We start from the raw sequence: 21,871 nt of genomic DNA on the forward strand, positions 1-21,871 counted from the left end.
CACCACAGACATAAATGAAAAAATAAATAACACACTAACTAACGTAGAAAGCTGGATGCATGATCACCACCTAGAAATAAATTACCAAAAAACAAAACTAATGACCTTCTACCCCCATCAAAAAGAACCATTAGAAATAAATTGCATATACAACTCCGTTGAACTAGAAGTCATAGACTCATTTTCATTACTCGGAATCACCATAGATAAAAATATATCCTGGAAAGCACACATAAATAACATAAAAACCAAATTATCAAAATTTACTTATGCACTAGGCGAAATTAAAAGAACTACTGACATGAAAACTGCACTTTCAACATATTATGCATATGGTTACGCCTGGCTATGCTATGGAATATCCTTATGGGGAAATAGTACCGATGCTCCCTCTCTTTTCATTAAGCAAAAAAACTCATTCGCATTATAGTAAATATTGAAGAGCCCGATAGTTGCAAGCCTTACTTCCTAGAACACAAATTACTCACCCTACCTTGCATCTACATACTAGAAACATGCAAATTTGTCCATAAATACATGGAATTTTACACAAAACGAGGAGATATACCCTCCTCACACCCATCTAGACATAACTCACGGTTAATGGCACCACCCTCTCGATTAAAACTACACTCGTCTGGCCCTTTCAAAATGTCAATAAAACTGTACAATAAATTACCTGAAGATATTAAAAAAGAAGTAAAATTTAATATATTTGTAAATAAATTAAAAAAATTACTAGTAACTAAAACATACTACTCTGTGAAAGAATACTTAAATGATCAACTATAATAGATAATAATAAGCATGTTATAGTGGTTACCTAGTGTAAAACAAAAATTTTAGTTTAAGTTAGTATAAGTTACTTTTAAGAATTGCCATGCCCTTACGGGGCTCATGTATGAAACTTTTACAAATTCGTCGAGAGGTGGCGCTAAACACAATTATGCTCATTAGAGAACCTATACTTCTAGCCTAGCCCAGTCTTTAGACTTATGTGAGTAACGTAAAAGTACCTAATAGTTTTGTAGGTACGGAACCCTCGGTGGGCGAGTCCGATTCGCACTTGGCCGGTTTTTTTTAAATAAAGTTACTTATTTATGAAGGCCCTTTTCAAAATTCTTATACCTAATCTCTTATGAAACCTCAAGGTTCCATTACACTGGGAGACCTCAAGTACGAAGACTATCCCACCCATTTGGAACAGCATCTTGCCGATGAGGGTAAATGTGCCGATCGCCGCCTGTTCCATGTTACATGATCTACCGTGGTCAAGGCACCTAACCTTTAACAGGAGCAAAGACATATATAACTCCGTATAGACAGATAGTCTAAGAAAAAAACGTACAGAAAAAGGTACGGTGGCCTAGATGGCAGTACACCCTTGGGGTACGCTCGTCTAGATGGCGCTAATATTAATATTTGACATTTTAAAACATATCAATCACAATATGGGCCAAATTGTCAAAACTGAGGTTCAAAAGTTTTAAGTCTGTGTCGAGAGATGGCAGTCTATGCACTGTGATTACACATTTTACTTCGACAGTAACTCTCTATAATACTCGATCCTCTTTGGTGTTACACAATAGAAGTTCTCGTACATTCGATTTATGCCAACTCTTGTGAATTGACCTATAACATGCCTACTAAAAGGATAAACTATATACAGTCGAGTTCATAAATATGTGTACATTTCTCTTCTGTAAGCACCTGGCTTTAGAGCGGTTGCGCACCACATCCGTGAAAATAAAATCCATCATAGCCGTAGAACTATGTGTATGGTGGTTTATGCACTAGATCCACAGAATATATAATAGTACAAGTATCCGACGAATAACGGAAAGCAATCGGATGACTGAGATCGAATGTAGTGCGTAAAGTAGGTACTATACAAATAGTTCTAGTAAGGTTGCAAATAGAAAAAAACAAATGTTTTTTTTTTTTCAGAGTTATAAAAAATACATGAAAAAAACCAAGCACCATGTTTTTTTTTTCTAAATATGGTTTTTTTTAATGACCAAATAATACGTTAATAACGGTTTTTCGTGATTTGTAACGTTTCAATAACAATAACGTACATTCGTTATATTCAGTATGCAAACGTTATTGGGGAATCCCCGATGCGGCGTGGAGCGTGGAGAGGCGGTGATGTTGCTAACACTAAATATCGACAACTACTAACTACACATTGTGTAAATGTTAGTTTTATAAAAACAGAAATTAAAGTTATTAAATTAAATTCCTTTAATAGTTAACATTAAGTCTAAAAAACCGTAAAAAAGTATTAACGGTTATGCAAATTTTGAGATTTCATCCTTTAGAAAAAAACATACCCCAGAAACAAACTTGTTTTTTCCACGGTTTTTTGCACGGTTGGCGTAGGGACTAGGCACTAAAAACTATAAAACTGTGTAAAGTGTACAATGCCAAAACGTATATGTAGTGAAACAAATAGTGCCTGACATTATAAACTAGCAATGATATAAGTAGCCATCGAGTTATGTGCCATCAATATTGTTGCAGGAACTTAGTTTTTACAAGCTTGCCTTGTTAGTGTGTTAGTTTGGGTCAAAACGTAGAAGCTAAATTTGACCCAATTCCCGTTTAAAATATGTGACAATGCAATATGATGGTAACATGGAGCTAATCTGATGATGGAGCAGAAAGGTGGTCATAGGACCTCTATTATGAAACGTCGTAACCCCATCGAGTAAGGGGTTTTTAGAAACGGCTCGTAAAACAGCAGGTGACTGTTAAATGAAAGGTACAGTCGGCGATAAAAACTTGTTCCAAAAATGATTTTTTTGCAAAAAAACTTATAACAAAGCTATAACATTATTTTTCAGTACAGATGGTCCTTTTTGCCCGCACTAGTGCGCGATGTGGTTCATTTCTGTCTGGTTGACAAGAGATTAACCACTTGAAATTTCGGAGGGCCATCTATACCTACTACCTACCTACCTTTTAACTTCTGATTAGCAGAAACGTCTGCAATCGATGCCACGAGGCTTAGAATAAATTTAAAAGTGGAAAATGTCTGCCTTGGGTGAGACTTGAACTCACGGCCTTTGGATCGATACTCCAACGCTCTGCCAACTGAGCCACCAAGACTTCAACCAAGCCAGCGAAATTTTCCACTACTAAGGTCAATGGGACCCGTAGCGACATCTACCGTAAGAGTGTTAAACTTCTTAAACGGCTACCGGAGTTCCAAGTCATATTGGAAATTCACCAGTTACGATGCGCTAACCATGCTAAATTTTAACTTCTGATTAGCAGAAACGTCTGCAACCACCTACCTACCTACCTACCTACTGAAATTCGTAACACGTGTCGATTTATTCCGAATTTTTATTTATCGCCACTCGTTCCGAACTTTATCTATTCCATACTTTTATCGTAATGTACTATTAAAGTAATCACTAATCAGGACTATATAACTGTGGGCCTAGTGAAAAAGGATATAACTCAAATTGACTCGGTGAAAAAGGGCACAAGTCCCATCTCGGACTTGTGACCTTTTTCACCGAGTCAATTTGAGTTATACCCTTTTTCACTAGGCCCACAGATAATATTTCCTTACATAAATATGCAATTATGAATACATACCTTGTAAACCGGCTTCGCACTTTTAACTCCGCTGGTGCTGCAAGTGTCCATGAGCAGCGGTAATCGGTTATCATCAGGCGAACCGTCGTCTGCTGGTTTGCCTCCTATATGCCAAAGAAATACATTATTCACCGTAATATAACACGAATAATATCAAAAACAAATCCATACTAATATTATAAATGGGAAAGTGTGTGTGTCTGTATGTTTATCCGTCTTTCAGGGCAAAACGGAGCGACGAATTGACGTGATTTTTTAAGTGGAGGTAGTTGAAGGGATGGAGAGTGACGTAGGCTACTTTATGTCTCTTTCTAACGCGAGCGAAGCCGCGGGCAGAAGCTACTAAGTAATATAACTGAAGATTGACATAATTATATATGTCACAATACCCACCGTCTCATTTGAACAACTAAATATTAGCAATTAGTCATTTCTTCATCCCCATACCATTACGGAACCCGTCACCCCTAACCTCCTTAAGACCTCCGTCATAAGGCCTATAATTCCATCTTCATTAAACTATACTTTACAAGACACAATCCTGCACGGTTTACAAACATCTATACAAGCTAAAATGCCATAAGTATGTATGCACTTCTGAAGGCAATGACAATAAAACCGTGTATACATATATTTGGAATGTCAGTTCGTAGAGATGTTTGTGAAGTCGACTGTACATCAAAGAAAATCCGTATAGTTAATTCCTTTCTCGTTCCCGGCTAGAGTTGCCAGATCGTCGGGATTTGATGGAATTCTCCCGATTTTTGTCATGAGACAGAGCTGTGTATCAATTTTTAATCCATTCGGGAACAAATGATATGCTGGAGTGGGGAGTTAGCATATAATTTTGTCAAAATCCATAGTAACAATTTTTCGTATAAAAATGCCAGAACTATTGTTATAAAGTATCAGGTACTCTAGAACTATTGTGCATGCGAATAGAACTCCAAAAAAACTTGATGTGCTTATAGACTTTGATATGCCAACTTCACAGAGATGTTCTCCCGACTCCCGTATTAGGTATAAAATTTCCCGAAATTTTACTTTAAAAAAATATCAAACAGAAATCGAAACATTGCTGATTCGGCGTTTGGAAATGAAATTAAAATGTTTAGTGAAAAGTTACACTTAACCTTTATTAAAATTCGAATTTCGACCCTTGCTTTCGTGATCCGATGACCGAGTGGTTTTACAGGCATCCGTCCGGTTAACGAAGTACGCTGGTTCGATTCCAGCTCGGAACACTTGAAGGACTTGGTCACTTTCTCTTTGTATATGACAAAAAAAATTGTTGATTATTATCAATTTATCATATTTGATGATGTTGGACGAAAATACCATATCAGTTTTATTACGAGAACGCGTGGAAAAGTGAAAATGTATCGAGTTGAAATACTTTATATCCTATTCTAATAAAATTTTGTCCATTTTGCGACCATTGGATCTGGCAACCCTATTCCCGGCTGCTTCCACAAATGAGATAAATTTGAGATGTTACATTAATTTATGTCATTTTCTCCGCGGAGTTTGTGAATAACGTTCTTGGGTCTTGTTTGTAGTTATTAATTTTGGATTAAAGGTACCGTTCGGATTCATACTGCCGATTATGAATATACCAAAAATCGCACGTTAGTATGAACATAGGTACGTCTCGCTCTCGTCAATATAATATGAAGACTCTTCATGTATTGACGAGCGATTTTTGGTCGGCTAGATCCGATTCCACGTCGACAGGTTTGGGCAAACCTAATGGTGTATGCTGTACCATAAAATATATATCCTGGATCTGAACGATACCTATACCTTTGCGTTTTGTAGACAGCAAAGTCCTATTAAATACAAACTACGTAACTAATAATTGTGTCGCTTAACTTCAAACTTGGGTAAATCCATTCTGCTTTAAGGTTGATAATATTAAAAAATATATTATGATCTGAAAGATAATCAAAGTTTGAAGTTAAGCGACACAATTACAATTGACACAATTACATAGAATGTTTGTAGCCATAGTTTTCTCACAATTAGTAACCGGAAATATTGTTTACAAGCTGTATTATTTCATTAAAACAAGAGTAGTAAATTGCTTAGTAGTCGTTGTGTATGTAAGTGTACTTACTTGAATCATTTTGCAGTCTTCGCCACTTCGCTGCAGATTTTTAATAGTTATTTGTTATACAAGGGAGCAAAGTTGTATTTTAACGCCGAGTGTGGAATTGAAAAACGAGCAAGTGAAAGGATTCTATAGTTGAACCACGAGCGAAGCGAGTGGTTCGAGAATAGAATCCTGAACTTGTGAGTTTTTTAACACACGAGAAGTAAAATACATTTGCACCCGAGTGTAACACAAAACTTTTCCCCTCACTATAGCGAGGAAACTACAACGCAAAAAAATGCGTTTATCACTGCTTCCAGTAGTTCCACAGGTGGTAAATCTTCTTAATTACTAGATTCACCTACTTTTATCAATTTTAAAGCAGTTAATCTGGCTTTATTCAAGGTCAAATTACTTTACCCACTAGTGGATAAAATGCGTTTTTACCCGCTGGTATTAAAGGACAAAACACTTGTTTCCGAGCTAGTAAGGGGAAAAATAATTTAGTTGCTGCAATATATTTTTTATCTTATTTACTCTATATTCACTCTCACCTCACTTATCAATTATATTTTTCAACAATACCTAAAAAAATTATATGTTGAAATACAGGTACTAGACATAGACGTGTTGAAGTGTCAAAATTGAAATCTTCTTTAAATTGTAACCATAGAGTATGTAGGTTACAAGGTAAGACGTATTAATACAAATAATTAAAATGACTGAAAGCCGAAATCCAGTGATCTAATGTATGTATTGTGAATTGTTTGACAATTGATAAACAAAAAAATCTCATTGTTTCGAACCCCGTAGGTACCTTCAGCTTGAAAATCACATGCATTATTTGCTCGTTTACTGATATACAGTCAGACTCAGAGAGGGGTGAACCCCCTGCAAAAAAAACTATTTAAACTATACAGGGAGGGTCACCTCTCTTTCTACATCTGACTGTATCTAGGTTCCTGAATCCTGAAATGTGGCTTCATTACTGTCATCCTTACTCGTACCTTAGATAATCAGTACGATTTGCTAGTCTAACAAATCGACATTCATTTCATTTGTGTACCTAATAAGACCATATATTTACACCTTCCCATTACACGTGCGAATATTTAAAAAAATTTGTCTTTCCTTATCTTTAGAATATGTGTAGTGATTAAATATAGGTATTATACTAGGTACGCCACGCATTACAGTTATTCATTAACGATATGCCTTACATATAAATACCGTACAAATCCACTTCCCAACAAATCAGTACCTACTGGATGTTGACTTTGCACAGCTTTGCAAAAATGACACTTTTGGTCAGATTCAGCATCGTGCTGTTCGTTGCGTATTATGCAGCTGCAAAAGATTTCTTATATCCACTATCCAACGAGTTCATATCTCTGATTAACTCGAAACAAAATTCTTGGAAGGCTGGCCGAAACTTCCCATTGGACACTCCGACGACACACATCGATGTGCTTATGGGAACAATCGAGGATACACTCTTTGCTATATTGCCACCCAAAGTTCATGATGCTGACTTAATAGCAAGCCTGCCGGAGAACTTCGATTCAAGAGAGAAATGGCCCAATTGCCCAAGTCTACACGAAATAAGAGACCAAGGATCGTGTGGCAGTTGCTGGGCTTTTGGAGCTGTAGAAGCCATGACCGATAGAGTTTGCACTTACTCAAATGGCACAAAACAATTCCACTTCTCAGCTGATGATCTGTTAAGTTGCTGCAAATTTTGCGGATTCGGCTGTCACGGTGGTTTTCCGACAGCAGCGTGGTTGTACTGGGAATTTACTGGTATTGTATCTGGAGGACCGTATAATTCGTCTCAGGGTTGCCGGCCTTATGAAATTCCTCCGTGTGAGCATGGAATTGATGGAAGAAGACCGAAGTGTAAAGGATACGGTAAAACACCTGATTGCTTAAAGAAATGTGAACCAGGGTATAATGTAGAATATGCGTTAGATAAGCACCAGAGTAAAAGAGCTTATTCTGTCAGCACCGAAGACCATATTAAAGCCGAATTGTACACTCACGGTCCCGTCGAAGCCGCGTTCAAAGTATACGAGGATTTCATGCATTACAAGAGCGGGGTCTACGTTTACACGTCAGGGGTTTTAAAAGGGGGTCATGCTATCAAAATCTTAGGGTGGGGTGTTGAGAATGGAGTGAAATACTGGCTGTGTGCTAATTCCTGGAACAGTGAGTGGGGTGACAAAGGGTTCTTCAAAATTCTTCGAGGAGAAGACCATTGCGGCATCGAAAGTGGAGTAGTGGCTGGAGAACCTGATTTAGATGGATTTAAGTAAAGTAGCAAACATTATTTTCTCAAACATGGTATGAAATATTGATGTTAAGAGCCTTATAATTGGCCGCGAAGTATGACGTTTAGAATTTGGCACGGTACGGCTAGAATTTGGCCATTTAAAAAAAAACCGGCCAAGTGCGAGTCGGACTCGCCCACCGAGGGTTCCGTACCTACAAAACTATTAGGTACTTTTACGTTACTCACATAAGTCTAAAGACTGGGCTAGGCTAGAAGTATAGGTTCTCTAATGAGCATAATTGTGTTTAGCGCCACCTCTCGACGAATTTGCGAACTAATTAGCACAGCTTGCGTGAGATCTTTTATAATGTTAACCAAATTCAACATTTTTTATTTTATTTTAAAGTAGATGTTTTATGTAAAATTTCGTAGCTATAAATTTTAACACCTTTATTCATAAACGTACACTAAAGTTATCCAGCCGATAAAGTTCGTTTGTCCCTTTCTATCACACCAATACGTCGGAAAGGGACAAACGAACTTTATCGGCTTGATAACTTTAGTGTACGTTTATGAATAACGGGGTAAGTATTACCGTACTGTAAAAATGTAATGTATACGGATTAATGAATTTAATATAGATAGGTAATTATTGATATGTGGCAAAACGAAGGAAATTGTTTACACCTTCGCAATAAGTATCTAATGATATTTTTTTAATTTACCATGTTACTTCACGTATCTACTTAGGTACTTATTTTAAAAACTCTAAAAATGTCTATTGAGTTTCTGCCACAGACCACCATGTCACCATGTGGCTTCTGCACGGCTTCTGCATATTCTGCGCTGTGATAGAATTGCCATAGTAGGTATGTATATATTGTATAATAGGCAGTAAGAGGCAAAAAACATATTGTGCTAAATATTTGAAATACCTACAGTCATTTCCGAAACGTGTGAATTCATGTCAATACTTTCTTTTATCAGTATTACACGGAGTAGGTAAACGTTTCGTGGCAGCGGCAGCGCACACTGCAGAGAGCGCACGCGGACACCAGCGCGGCGCCACAGAATATATAATAGCACAAGTACAGAAGGCCCACTGCTTTGATGTTTCCGAAATGACGCCTTTTTAAATACCTACAACATTCTTACAAAGAATCGAGCCGCACGTGCGCGGCGTCCGGTGATAGGGTTACCAATGGATCCAAACGAATTAATACTCACATTAAATGTTATATTATTATATTCAAGTCTTGAGTACTTTCTAGGTAGGTATATACGCTGTATTTATATAGTTTTGTTCAAGGTTCCAACATCACAAGCCTTATTGAACTTTTCCGTGGGACTTAATCAGTAGTAGATCTGTATAAGAATATCTTTTGGTATTTATTTTATTCAATATGTCTATTTAACTAAGTATTATTAGCCATTCCACCCGCGGACATCGCTTAAAAAACCTCGCGATGTAAAGTAACAATAGAAAGTGCGAACGTGCATTCCGTGAGAATGTGCGCCTGCGCCACCCCTGAGTAGGCCGCGACCTCGCGACCGCCAGGATATACTTGTAGCGCGGCGATAGGATAGCGGAGTGAGCCGCCCCTGGCGGCGCCAGTGGACACGTCTGTGTGCGTGAGCTAGGTATGCATACAACTACAACTGATGTAGGCACCGCCCCCCCTCAGCGCGTCCTCTGCGGCGCGGCGATAATCACCTAGGCTTAGGCCCTGGTTTCTCTGGCCCGTCACACGCGCCCGGCGGCGTCTGGATGTGAGCCGCATGTGCCGCTGTGCCACACGCCGTCGGTCGCGGGTGCGTGGGTTTTCTGACCCTTGGTCACCCGTCGCCGGCGACGGAACTCAGAAGCTCTGGTAGACTGATTTTTGAACTGTTGTGTTGTGCTCTGATCAAAATGAATGCAAAAATACTTACATTGTAATTCTTAGAGGAAGAAGATTATACGCGACTTAATCCGTTTCCATGTAAATATTGATTTTACCCAAAAAAAGAGACAGTCAAACGATATTTTTGTATGAAACCGGCAAAAAGAAAGTAATATTTTTAACTTTGTACTCAAACACTTGCATTGTAGTAAAGAAAAATTTACATCATATATTCGATTATATCGAAAACAGTTCACAGAAGTACAATTCATCCATTGAATTACTATGTACTAACATACTAGAAATGACACCCCAAACAAAGTCTGTGCTTCGGCCGGCAGCGCGCGGCGCATGCGTGGGGAGGTACCGTGTCATAGAGTAAGACTTGACAAATGACCACCTAGACGCGACACTCTTAGTGTAGACCTTTTTTTATACTTTTTGTAAAATACTAAGTAGTTTAATTTTAGCACTATCATACATTGTGCTATGTTTAAGTTCTTCTAAGTGAAACAAAAATACATTATTGATTTTTTTCATATACTTTAATTGCCCTTGAAGAAAATCATAGGTTATTATTGTATGAAAATATCGTGACTCGTGTTAGAACTATGTAGTACTCATAAGTATAACGTGAAATAAATTTAACATTTCTCTTTTATATATTACAAACAGAATATAATCACAATTACTATACTTCATTACACAGCATTCATTTGGCATTCTGAGTGTAATTGCTGGCAGTCTAGACTCCCCGATAGCTAGACACTGGAGCAGTCTACATGTGTATATTTAATAATGTAATATTTATTTTGTGTTTATTTTATTTCATTTTGTGTTTGTGTCATTCTTATTCATATTTGTCTCTGTGATTTTTACTTTTAAAAGTGTTTGTGTATGTGATTTTAATGTTAACCAAATGGGTCTTTTGTTACCTGATTTAATAAATAAATTAAATTAAATTAAATTACCTACATGTCAAGTCTGTGCGATTATGATGCGATTAATCTATGATTTCGTTCAACAAAATGGCAGCGATATCTTCGCGTTTGAGGAGCGCGTCCCTTCATTGAAATAATTACTTAAATAAAGATCGATTAACATAGCGTGTATACTAACCGATGAAATGTGACACGTCAGTTTTATTCGATTTTCTCGTATGGCTTAAACAGCATCTTGTTGCGCAGGAAGGCATTTTTACATTTTATTTGTGTGCAGGCAGAAACAACCTCCTCACGCTACGCTATACTTATGTTTGTAGCGCAAACTTTTTGCTCGCAGTGTCCTCTCTAGTATTACCTCAATGAGTTCATCATTATCTTTAGTGAAGTCAGTCATTTTCCATATCAAGACGCCACCCGCCGTCCGTTGCTATTGTACAAAACGAATACAGACCGACGCGTACGGCGTGTGACCTTCGCCCGTCGAACCACCCGCCGCCGGCGACGTTTCAGAGAAACCACCCTTAAACATTTCCGAACAAAACATTCGAACGTCGTCAGTCGCGGACCCGTGTGTAAAAAACCACAACGTTCTATGAACATTGGTCAAGTGCGAGTCGGTTTTCGACTTTTCCATACAAAGAACTCATGAGCGCCTGAACGACTGTGATGGCAAAGTTAACTTTTCGCACTTTCAAGACTTTACGTGTATATCTCGGAAACGATAAGAGATAGAGCAAAATGGACTTCAGATTTAGGCTGTCGGTGGCACAAATTCTATGTTTTCGTCAACAGAGACCTTTTTTGGACCGATTTGAACAAAATTTTGCTCAGTCCACTTACAAACGGTCTTAAGCGCCTCCTTTTTAGTTGGAACTTAAGTCATTTTGGCAAATGAAAAAAAAAATTGAACAATTTCTAAAAAGAAAAAAGACAGAAATTAATTTCTTTCTACCTGTCCATCACGCTTACAAAATTTTAAGACGTTTAGTAACTGCTTGCAGCGTCAGTGAGTGAAAATCTTAATTTGAGTTTTTTCTCGTAAGTCCGACTTACGCTTGACTGTAGATTTCTAATAGGTTTTCCTGTAATCTAGAGGTAAAGGGCTATCTCGTGTATTTTTTTGAAAATTTTACGCTAAGTAGTTTCGGAGATAAGGGGGGGGGAATGGTCATTTTTTGTCTATTTTCTTAAATTACTTCTAAAGTACCAAAATTAAAAATTTTAAAAAAATATATTTAAAATGCTCATAAAATGCTCTTTCATTTGATATATAACACAATATAGTTTTAATAACTTTGATTTTTAATTTTCAAGTTTACCCCCCAAAAGTGACCCCTATGATTAAATTTCATTTAATTAAATTACATGTCCGTCTTTGGGCCACAGGTTTACATATGTGTACCAAATTTCAAGTAAATCGGTCCAGTAGTTTCGGAGAAATCGGCTGTAACAGAGGGACAGACAGACACACGAGTGATCCTATAAGGGTTCCGTTTTTCCTCTTTGAGGTACGGAACCCTAAAAACTATAAGGGGCTTTACAGACGTGCCGAATGCAACTGGTACAAGGCCTCGGCAGTATTTGATTTTTGGTGGATTTGATTTTTTTTTTTTCATATTCTTTTTTTTATTGTTTCTGTGCGGGGCTGTTAAAAGGGGCACGAAAATTTAATTATATTTGCGCTACGACGCACCGTTTAGGAGATACAGCCATTCAAAGTTTTTATTTTCAGTATTTATTTCATACCTACCATGTTTGAGAAAAGCACTATACATACCTCGGTGGGAAACGGGGTTGCCCACCTCAGACCTATCCGGTCTATATGTCTTCGGCCGGCAACCCCTTTTGTCGCGGTCTCTGTAGTAATGTACTATTAATTATTATGTGAATAAATCTTTTAAAAAGTAATGCATTGACAATGGACTTTTCCCCTTCCCGTCTATAAATTCATCTAATTCAATTAAATTGCCGTGTCCTATTTTTAAAATCCATTTGTCCTCCCTATTGTCCGGTAACCGTGGGTAACCGGATATCTTGACTTTGATTGTTCATAATCGTTCAATGGTTCCATTAAAGTTTGTGGGAGGCAGGTTTGTTCTGGATCACATTTCTGGCGTTACAGGCTAAAGAAAAAAGAGTAGGTAGTTTTAACAAAACAGTCAAACAATTCGCAATATATTTTATTTATTATTATTTTATCATTATGACATTGATGACTATGGGAATAATATTAACAATTAGACTATGATAGATACGTATCTACGAGTACTATTCGACTATTCGACTATTTATGTTTAATCTAAGTGAATAAAAAAATTATTGATGCCACTGGGGACCGTAGAGCTGGCGGCTTCTTCGCTCAGCGCATAAGCGTTGCGATTCAGCGAGGTAATGCTGCCAGCATCTACGGAACATTTCCGAAGGGGGAATTTTTATTTTAGTTTTAATTTAGGCTTTATTTAGATTTAGGTTAATTTACATGGTTTATAACTTATTATTAGTTTATAGGTAATTTTTGATGTCTTATATACAATAAATCCCAGTGAATAAAATAAAATAAAATTCATATTTTTTTCAAATTAGATAGGTTTTTGTCTTATCGCAGAGGAGTAATGTGAACATGTCTTACATCTCGGCTATTTATATGTAAGTAGTTATGTATAAGTCGGTAGTAACTTAATGAGGTTCACTTCGTCGATCGTTCTTAGCACAATGATTAATTAATGATTAGGTATCTCTCGAATAATGTCGGTAGGTATTTAAAAATAAGACATGTATAAAGGAAGTTTATTACATTAGTTGAAATAATGTTTATAATATATCAACGGTAGTGAAACATATATTTTACACAGTCTTAAGATAAAAGGAATCTGTAGGTATATATTTTGGAACGTTGGCTTGTAAATTTATATGTTTTTGAACTCTTGTACAAGTTACACAAACAAGCAATTGATTGTGTGGAAAGATTATAATTTGTTTATTTGCCCATTTTGAACCTCATTTAGATTACAGCTTCGCAAAAAAAGTAGAAATGGAACAATTTTTTAACTTGCCAACACAGCTACTGTTCTTATACAAAAGTGACTCAATATAGGTATCTGACGCCGTGGCTTGCGTGGGCGACGGTCGCGCGACCGTCGCCCACGCAAGACACGGCGTAAGTTTATAGAAAAAATACGTCATTGGATACGATATTGGATCGGATGATGTGAAAACGATCTAAGGATGTTGAAATACTTGAAATCGTGATGGTGTGGTACGGTCGGTTTAATACTACTAGGAGTAGATGTAGATAGATTTACCTACATTCATGAAATGTAGGTAAGTAGGTAGTCTTTGCAACACACTGGAAATATTGCAACATACCGAAACTATCAAAACCTTTATATTTATTTTATCTAGCGGATTATTAACACGCTATATTAATATTATTTTTTATACTTAATACAACGCAGCGACCGCAACATGATAGGTACCACAGAATATATAATAGTACAAGTACAGAAGGCTCCTTTGATGTTCACAAAATGCCGCAGTTAAAAATAACGTTCTGATGAAGATCAGGGTGCCTAGCCGAATGGCACAAACGCTCACGAAACGCTCACGAAACGAAACGATAGTAGATATCTATCCCTATCGCTCTTGCGTATTGGCGCGACAGAGCCGGACTATGTTTCGTTTTCGTTTGGCGTCGGAGAAATGCCATTCGGCTACGGGGCCAGAACGGAACTCCTTAAATCTGAACGGCACACTTATAGTGACTTAGGTATTTTTATAAGAATAGCATGCATTTAAGTTCAGAACAGTGACATTTATTTATGTTTGTTAAGAATATTGAGTTTTCAAGTCAAATTTTGTCAAGCTTCGATTTCTTATAATCGGAGTCATGAGGAATTGAGAAAACTCCTCAAACCTTAACGGTATACGTATATTCATTTGTGTTGCCATCATATCATCATCATCCTCCTTGCGTTATCCCGGCATTTGCCACGACTCATGAGAGCCTGGGGTCCGCTTTGACAACTAATCCCAAGATTTGGCGCAGGCACTAGTTTTACGAAAGCGACTGCCATCTGACCTTTCAACCCGAAGGGTAACTAGACCTTATTAGGATTATTATTCGGTTTCCTCACGATGTTTTCCTTCACCGAAAAGCGACTGGCAAATATCAAATGACAAATGTGTTGCCATCAAATAATTAAAGTATTAAAAGCAGCTTTAAAAAATACCTACACATTTCTACATAATCCAACATTCGCAAGTAGCTTTCATCTGAACCCCAAAGGCGGCGGTTTTTTTTCTTAAAAATTATGGCGTAGAAACTCTAGGTTGTTCACAGAAATCGCGAAGCGTCTGGTTGAGGTAACTGGTGACCGAAGAGCTGGCGACTTCCTCGCACAACGTATCAGTATTGCGATACAGCGAGAAAATGTCGCTAGTATCCTTGGTACAATTAAATGTAGCTAGTATCCTAGGTAGGTTAGGTACTAGGTAGGGTAGGTAGCTAGGTACATTAGCTAGCTTTTAAGTTTAGTCTTAGTTCCTTATTATAATTATGTAAATATGTTCATGTAAATAAAGAATTTTTAAATCGTTGATATTTTTTTGTTATTTTCTTCAATTCACATTCTAAAAGTCTAAAATCTAGATCCGAGTAAAATAAGTAAAACTCCATAATGTAACAATTACAAGTGTTTGCGGTACTAAATAACTTCGCCATGCGCAAACCGTCCAGTTCCCGACTAATTATTTCCGAGGGCCAAAACAAATGTTTGCTAATCGCTGTAGGTGTAGAGCGTTCAACCGCAATCTCTGTGCGTGTACCACGAGTTTCTGACGTTTTTGGATAGATCAATTGACAGCTATTTTAATAGCCGCGCTTGTGCTAACGACATAATTTGACAGAGGCTTGACTTTTAAAAGTTCTTGCTCAGATTATGCTGTCAAAATTGTTGCGGACATAGCGGTCTTGAAAAATTAAGTAGATATTATATAAAACTAAAAATAATATTCTTCTTCGAAAACAGATAGGAAAATTGCATTTTATCAACAAGAGTGCAAAGTAATTTCATACTTTCAAATTGATATCTCAAGCTGGCTGGTAAATTGATGATTTTGCTGCTTGCTTTTAAATACCTACCGCAATTTGTGGATTTGATTTAGGTTGCTGTTTTAGATAGTATTTTGTTTGTGTTGGTGTGGTGAAAAATACTGTGTTCCACTCGATGACAAGGTTTGTTTAACCTTCGTGCCTTGAAACCCTCGCAACGCTCAAGATTGCACTTTTTGAATATTGGAATCTTTCGCTTGCTCGGGTATCAATATTGGTACGTGTGGTTAAACAACTTCCTTTCGAAAAACTGACTTACTTAACTGGCCCCGTAGCCGAGTGGCATTTCTGCGACGCAAAACGCCACCGAAACGCCGCAGAAATGCAGTCTGGCTCTGTCGCGCCAATACACAAGAGCGATAGAGATAGATACCTACGAAAGAGATATTATCGTGAGCGTTTGTGCATTCGGCTACGCACACTGGCGCTATAACCCAAAATGAGTTTTGACCTCCAACACAAGAGCACGCACTTCGCTCAGTCTTGAGCAGTCCTATTCACCCAAACATATTTTGTGTGACCAGCGGGACGGCGACCATTCGGTCAAGATTCTTTCCAAAAACAAATAACTATCGTGACGTTTACAAAGTCGAGTAATGTAAGTATTATATACCCGTGGTAGCGTCTCTGTTAGCTTTGTTTATTGCTGGACCTAACCTTCGACATCGGTCAGGCGGCGTCCCCTATCAGCTCGTATGTACTTGTCACTAGTATTGCTCAGAAATCTTGAAGGAGTCGAACGGTTGGTACTTGGTATCCAGTGTAAAGCCTGGGGTGCACTAAATAGGCTCGCCGAGTCGAGTCTCATTAATTCGCCTTCTGCATTTCTTATGAAACTGCGTCCATTAGCGACGCGTCGAATCGCATTCAAATGTATGAGGACGATTGGACGCGGCTCGATTCTGCCTAAGTTGAAGCCACTCTTAAGGTCTGTTTTATAGCTTAGGTTTTAAAACCGACCCACCTGACAAGAACTGCGAATTGAGTCTCACTTCTAACCCGACCCTAAAAAGCGGGCATAAATATTTATCGCTCGATTCACGCATAGATTCTATCGAAGTTTGAGGGTAGATTGATGATGACTTACCAATGGGTCACGCACGACTTATAGTTTGGAAAATACTGTCCTAAGGTAAATATGTTTATACTCGTCTGAGTTTATATCTCCTAGAGGTAAATTAAAAGTCACTCTTTATGACTGGATCTTGTAAACGTTCGACTCATCTGCGCATGCGGGTGTAATGACAGTGTAACCGTTCGTACCGACGTAATTACACGCGACGCGAGCAGCTCGGACCCGTCGCATATACGTCTCGCGCGCCCATCGCTCCCCTCAGTCGGCGGCTCTCGCTCGACGCCGCTACACGCACACAATCATGGCCGCCAGCCCCGTGTTCGCCGCGCTCCTCTTCACCGCCTTCGCCTCGGCGGCGATGAGCCCCCTCCACCCCCTCTCCGACGAGTTCATAGTCCTCATCAACTCCAAGCAAAACTCCTGGAAGGCCGGCCGCAACTTCCCGCTCAGCACCCCCCTAGCTCACATCAGGAAATTAACCGGCGCACTCAAGGATGACGCGCTTCAAACTCTCCCCGTGAGAGAACACGACGCTGATCTCATCGCGAGTCTGCCGGAGAACTTTGACCCGAGAGACAAATGGCCCGATTGCCCGACTTTGAACGAGATAAGAGACCAAGGTTCGTGCGGAAGCTGCTGGGCGTTCGGAGCCGTCGAAGCTATGACCGATCGCGTCTGCACTTATTCTAACGGTACGAAACATTTCCATTTCTCCGCGGAAGATTTGCTGAGCTGCTGCCCGATTTGCGGCCTCGGCTGCAACGGCGGTATGCCGTCTTTAGCCTGGGAGTACTGGAAACACTTCGGACTCGTATCGGGAGGCTCATACAACTCCTCCCAAGGCTGCCAGCCTTACGAAATCCCTCCCTGTGAGCACCACGTCCCCGGCAACAGAATGCCTTGCAATGGCGACTCGAAAACGCCCAAATGCATCAAGAAATGCGAAACCGGATACGACGTTGAATACGGGAAAGACAAGCACTACGGTAAACATGTGTTTTCGGTTAAAGGCGGCGAGGATCATATCAAAGCGGAGCTGTACAAAAACGGGCCCGTTGAGGGGGCGTTCACTGTATACGCGGACTTGTTGAATTACAAGAGTGGGGTGTATTCGCACACGTCGGGAGACGCCCTGGGTGGGCACGCTATCAAGATCCTCGGCTGGGGCGTGGAGAACGGCAAGAAGTACTGGCTGATAGCCAACTCGTGGAACAGCGACTGGGGCGACAACGGTTTTTTCAAGATCCTGCGTGGAGAGGACCACTGCGGCATCGAGAGTTCTATTGTGGCCGGTGAGCCGACGTTAGATGGATTATAAATTAATTTTAGTTACAGTTACTCGTATTGCCAAAGAAAATGTTGATTAGATTTAATTTGGTAGCTATCAAAAAATAAATATTTTTAGTATAAAATGGTTTTCCTTCCTCATTTATAATAACCTACCGTCACTTTATGTGCCTATATGTTTACTGTTTACCTACCCATCGATAATTATGTAATTATCTATTTGTTTATATCAAGAAATGAACGTTATAATGGAACTTAAACAACAGAATTCGAAATATTCGAATGAGGTAAATAAATGCATAATATACATCGCCGTGTTCCATAATTCATCAGCTCATTCAGGTAGTAAACCCTGCTTGCTAAGCCGCGGTCCTAGGTTCGAATCCCGGTATGGGCATTTATTTGTGTGATGACTGATGAGCACAAATATTTATTCCTGAGTCATGGATGTTTTCTATGTAAAGTATATCGTCGCCTAATAGCATCCTTAGTACAAGCTTTGCTTAGGTGCTCCCGTTCCCCAATATAATATAGATTAAGAATTAAAATTTTGTTAAAACCCCCGATCGCGACATAGTGGCCCGTTTTTCATGAAACATGGCTAAGAACACTCCCAACTAACTCAGCTTTCAAACAAAAAAAAAACTAAATCTAAATCGGTTCATCCGTTCGGGAGCTGCGATGCCACAGACACACACACACAGACACGTCAAACTTATAACACCCAGTCGTTTTTGCGTAGGGGGTTAAAAAAAAGGCCATTATTTAAATTGTCAGAAGGTATTTTTCACAAGTACTCGTACCTATAGGTGAAGTAGGTTGCTACGCATAATTATTAATTTCTTACGCCTATTGCGTCCCCATTTTCTGTGATTGTTAACCAATCTGTCGCTTTGCTGATAAGCTGTGAAAGTATTGTGCGAACTAGGTTCCTTGTTATACCCATGCCCCACAACTGTGCCGAGAAACTCGATTAACGACGCCGATAAACTGTGTTTAGTAACGACTATTTCATGACAGAAAGAGACATTTTAAATTAATAGTTCCCGGGCTAGGGTACTATTTTATTATAAATAAAAACGCAAGAAAATTAAAAAAATCGAGTATCCCGGGAACTAAGACTAAGTTAGATCGACTTCTGACAGTTCTGACCCCCCATAGGTATAACAAGTTTCCGCGTAAGCTGAAGACCCGGGTTCGATTCCCGGCTCGGCCACCAGTGGGCCTTGGCGTTTTTTCTTTCATGTATGATATCTATTTCAATTTATAATTTATATATAATTAGTAGTAGATTATTCAAGCCGATGTAGATTATTCAAGCCGATGTGGCCCACGACACAACTAGGCATGCGACAGCCCCCTAGAGCAGTCAGTAAGACGGTTGTTTTTTCAGATCAGATTGGGTTAGGAATGGGCCCATTATTGAGCTACCAGTTAGAGCAACAAGTGACAAATTACTGTTATCAAAACATTACTTTGTCTCATTTATGTGACCTTATTTCAAAGGGATGTTATGATAGCAGTACTACATTAGTAATTTTATTAGGAAATAGTCTTAATGTAGATAAGCTTAGCATAGATAAATTGATGTCCACACTAAATGTTATTGAAAAATCTGGTGTGGGGAAAATTATATTATGTGCACTACCTTATGCAGAAAATGTATCATATGACTATAATTGTAAGATAGCTTACTATAATTCTTTTCCCCTCACTAGCTCGGAAACACGTGTTTTGTCCTTTAATACGAACGGGTAAAAACGCATTTTATCCACTAGTGGGTAAAGTAATTTGACCTTGAATAAAGTCAAATTAACTGCTTTAAAATTGATAAAAGTAGGTGAATCTAGTAATAAAGATGATTTACCACTTGTGGAACTACTGGAAGCAGTGATAAACGCATTTTTTGCGTTGTAGTTTCCTCGCTATAGTGAGGGGAAAAGTTTTGTGTTACACTCGGGTGCAAATGTATTTTACTTCTCGTGTGTTAAAAAACTCGCAAGTTCAGGATTCTATTCTCAAACCACTCGCTTCGCTCGTGGTTCAACTATAGAATCCATTCACTTGCTCGTTTTTCATTTCCACACTCGGCGTTAAAATACAACTTTGCCCCCTTGTATAACAAATAACTATTTCCCCTCACTAGCTCGGAAACACGTGTTTTGTCCTTTAATACCAGCGGGTAAAAACGCATTTTATCCACTAGTGGGTAAAGTAATTTGACCTTGAATAAAGTCAAATTAACTGCTTTAAAATTGATAAAAGTAGGTGAATCTAGTAATTAAGATGATTTACCACCTGTAGAACTACTGGAAGCAGTGATAAACGCATTTTTTTGCGTTGTAGTTTCCTCGCTATAGTGAGGGGAAAAGTTTTGTGTTACACTCGGGTGCAAATGTATTTTACTTCTCGTGTGTTAAAAAACTCGCAAGTTCAGGATTCTATTCTCGAACCACTCGCTTCGCTCGTGGTTCAACTATAGAATCCTTTCACTTGCTCGTTTTTCAATTCCACACTCGGCGTTAAAATACAACTTTGCCCCCTTGTATAACAAATAACTATTAATGTACCATGCCATAGCTGTTAATAAAAAGTACCATTTCTTTGACTTAAATAAATTCATTGAACGCTTCATGCTAGCTCCACGGAAGGTATTTTTGCCAAAGAAATTATTTGTATATTTAGTGGAGTTATTGGCCTTCAATATTGAGCCAAATAGATGTAATAGTGTTATATATAAGTCTCAGTCAGCTGACAAAGCCAAGGACCCCATGCCTCATTTAAACTAGATTGTAAGACAGCGGAAAAACACCTGAGTATGAACGTTGTTCACCAGAATATTCAGGGTTTTTCCAGCAAAGAATTAGAAGTAGGATTATTTTTAGATAGTAATAATGTTGAAGTTATGTGTATTACTGAACATTGGTTGAAACAAGAACAGTTGATATTTGATTATGTTAATTTTAAATTAGCTAGTTTTTTTGCCAGACAATCTGCTGCTCATGGTGGCTCCCTTATTATTGTTAAAAATTGTATGAAGTGTAAAGAGCGCAAAGATGTTGTAAAATATTCCATAGAAAGAACTATAGAAATTTCATGTGTTGAATTAGACAGATATATTATTGTATGTGTTTATAGACCACCATCAGCTGACTTCAGCATATTTGAATCTACAATGGAAAATGTTCTGAATTTAGTATGCAAGGGCCAAAAACATGTTATTGTATGTGGAGATTTTAATGTTAACTTGCTCGAGTCATCTAGTAATACTGTTAAAATGTTCTGTTTGTTTAAATCATTTAATTTATTTAATTTATTTCTTGAACCTACTCGGGTAGGTGTGACTAGTGCAACATGCCTAGATAATATTTTTTGTAACTGTGAATGTACAGATAAGAAATTATTTAACTGTTTTCATTCCGATCACAGCGGCCAAAGGGCAGCTTTCTTAAACGTTATTCATGATACTCCACAAACAATAACATATAGACCCATTACTGGATCTCGCTTGGAATCATTCAAAAATGAAATTCAACATAGTTTGTCTATAATACCATTTTCGCATTATGACTGTAATCATTTGTATCAAGATGTTTTCAATG

The 21,871-nt window shown here is 38.3% G+C and overlaps 2 protein-coding genes and 1 non-coding gene across 3 annotated transcripts; 2 read left to right on the forward strand and 1 right to left on the reverse strand.

The window, feature by feature from the left end:
- Positions 1-3,038: 3,038 nt before the first annotated feature.
- Trnad-auc lies at positions 3,039-3,111 on the reverse strand. Its single transcript has one exon. It is a non-coding gene; the product is annotated as a tRNA-Asp (tRNA).
- Positions 3,112-6,996: 3,885 nt separating this feature from the next.
- LOC125233099 (cathepsin B-like) lies at positions 6,997-8,134 on the forward strand. Its single transcript, XM_048138963.1, has one exon. It carries the CDS (start codon positions 6,997-6,999, stop codon positions 8,011-8,013), a length of 1,017 nt encoding a protein of 338 aa, XP_047994920.1. The 3' UTR covers positions 8,014-8,134.
- Positions 8,135-17,213: 9,079 nt separating this feature from the next.
- Positions 17,214-18,394, forward strand: LOC125233396 (cathepsin B-like). Its single transcript, XM_048139394.1, has one exon. The coding sequence runs from the start codon at positions 17,284-17,286 to the stop codon at positions 18,298-18,300; it is 1,017 nt and encodes a 338-aa protein (XP_047995351.1). The 5' UTR covers positions 17,214-17,283; the 3' UTR covers positions 18,301-18,394.
- The last annotated feature ends 3,477 nt before the right edge of the window (positions 18,395-21,871 follow it).

This window comes from Leguminivora glycinivorella, chromosome 14, assembly GCF_023078275.1.
Source record: "Leguminivora glycinivorella isolate SPB_JAAS2020 chromosome 14, LegGlyc_1.1, whole genome shotgun sequence".
In the NCBI taxonomy this organism is placed as follows: domain Eukaryota; kingdom Metazoa; phylum Arthropoda; class Insecta; order Lepidoptera; family Tortricidae; genus Leguminivora; species Leguminivora glycinivorella.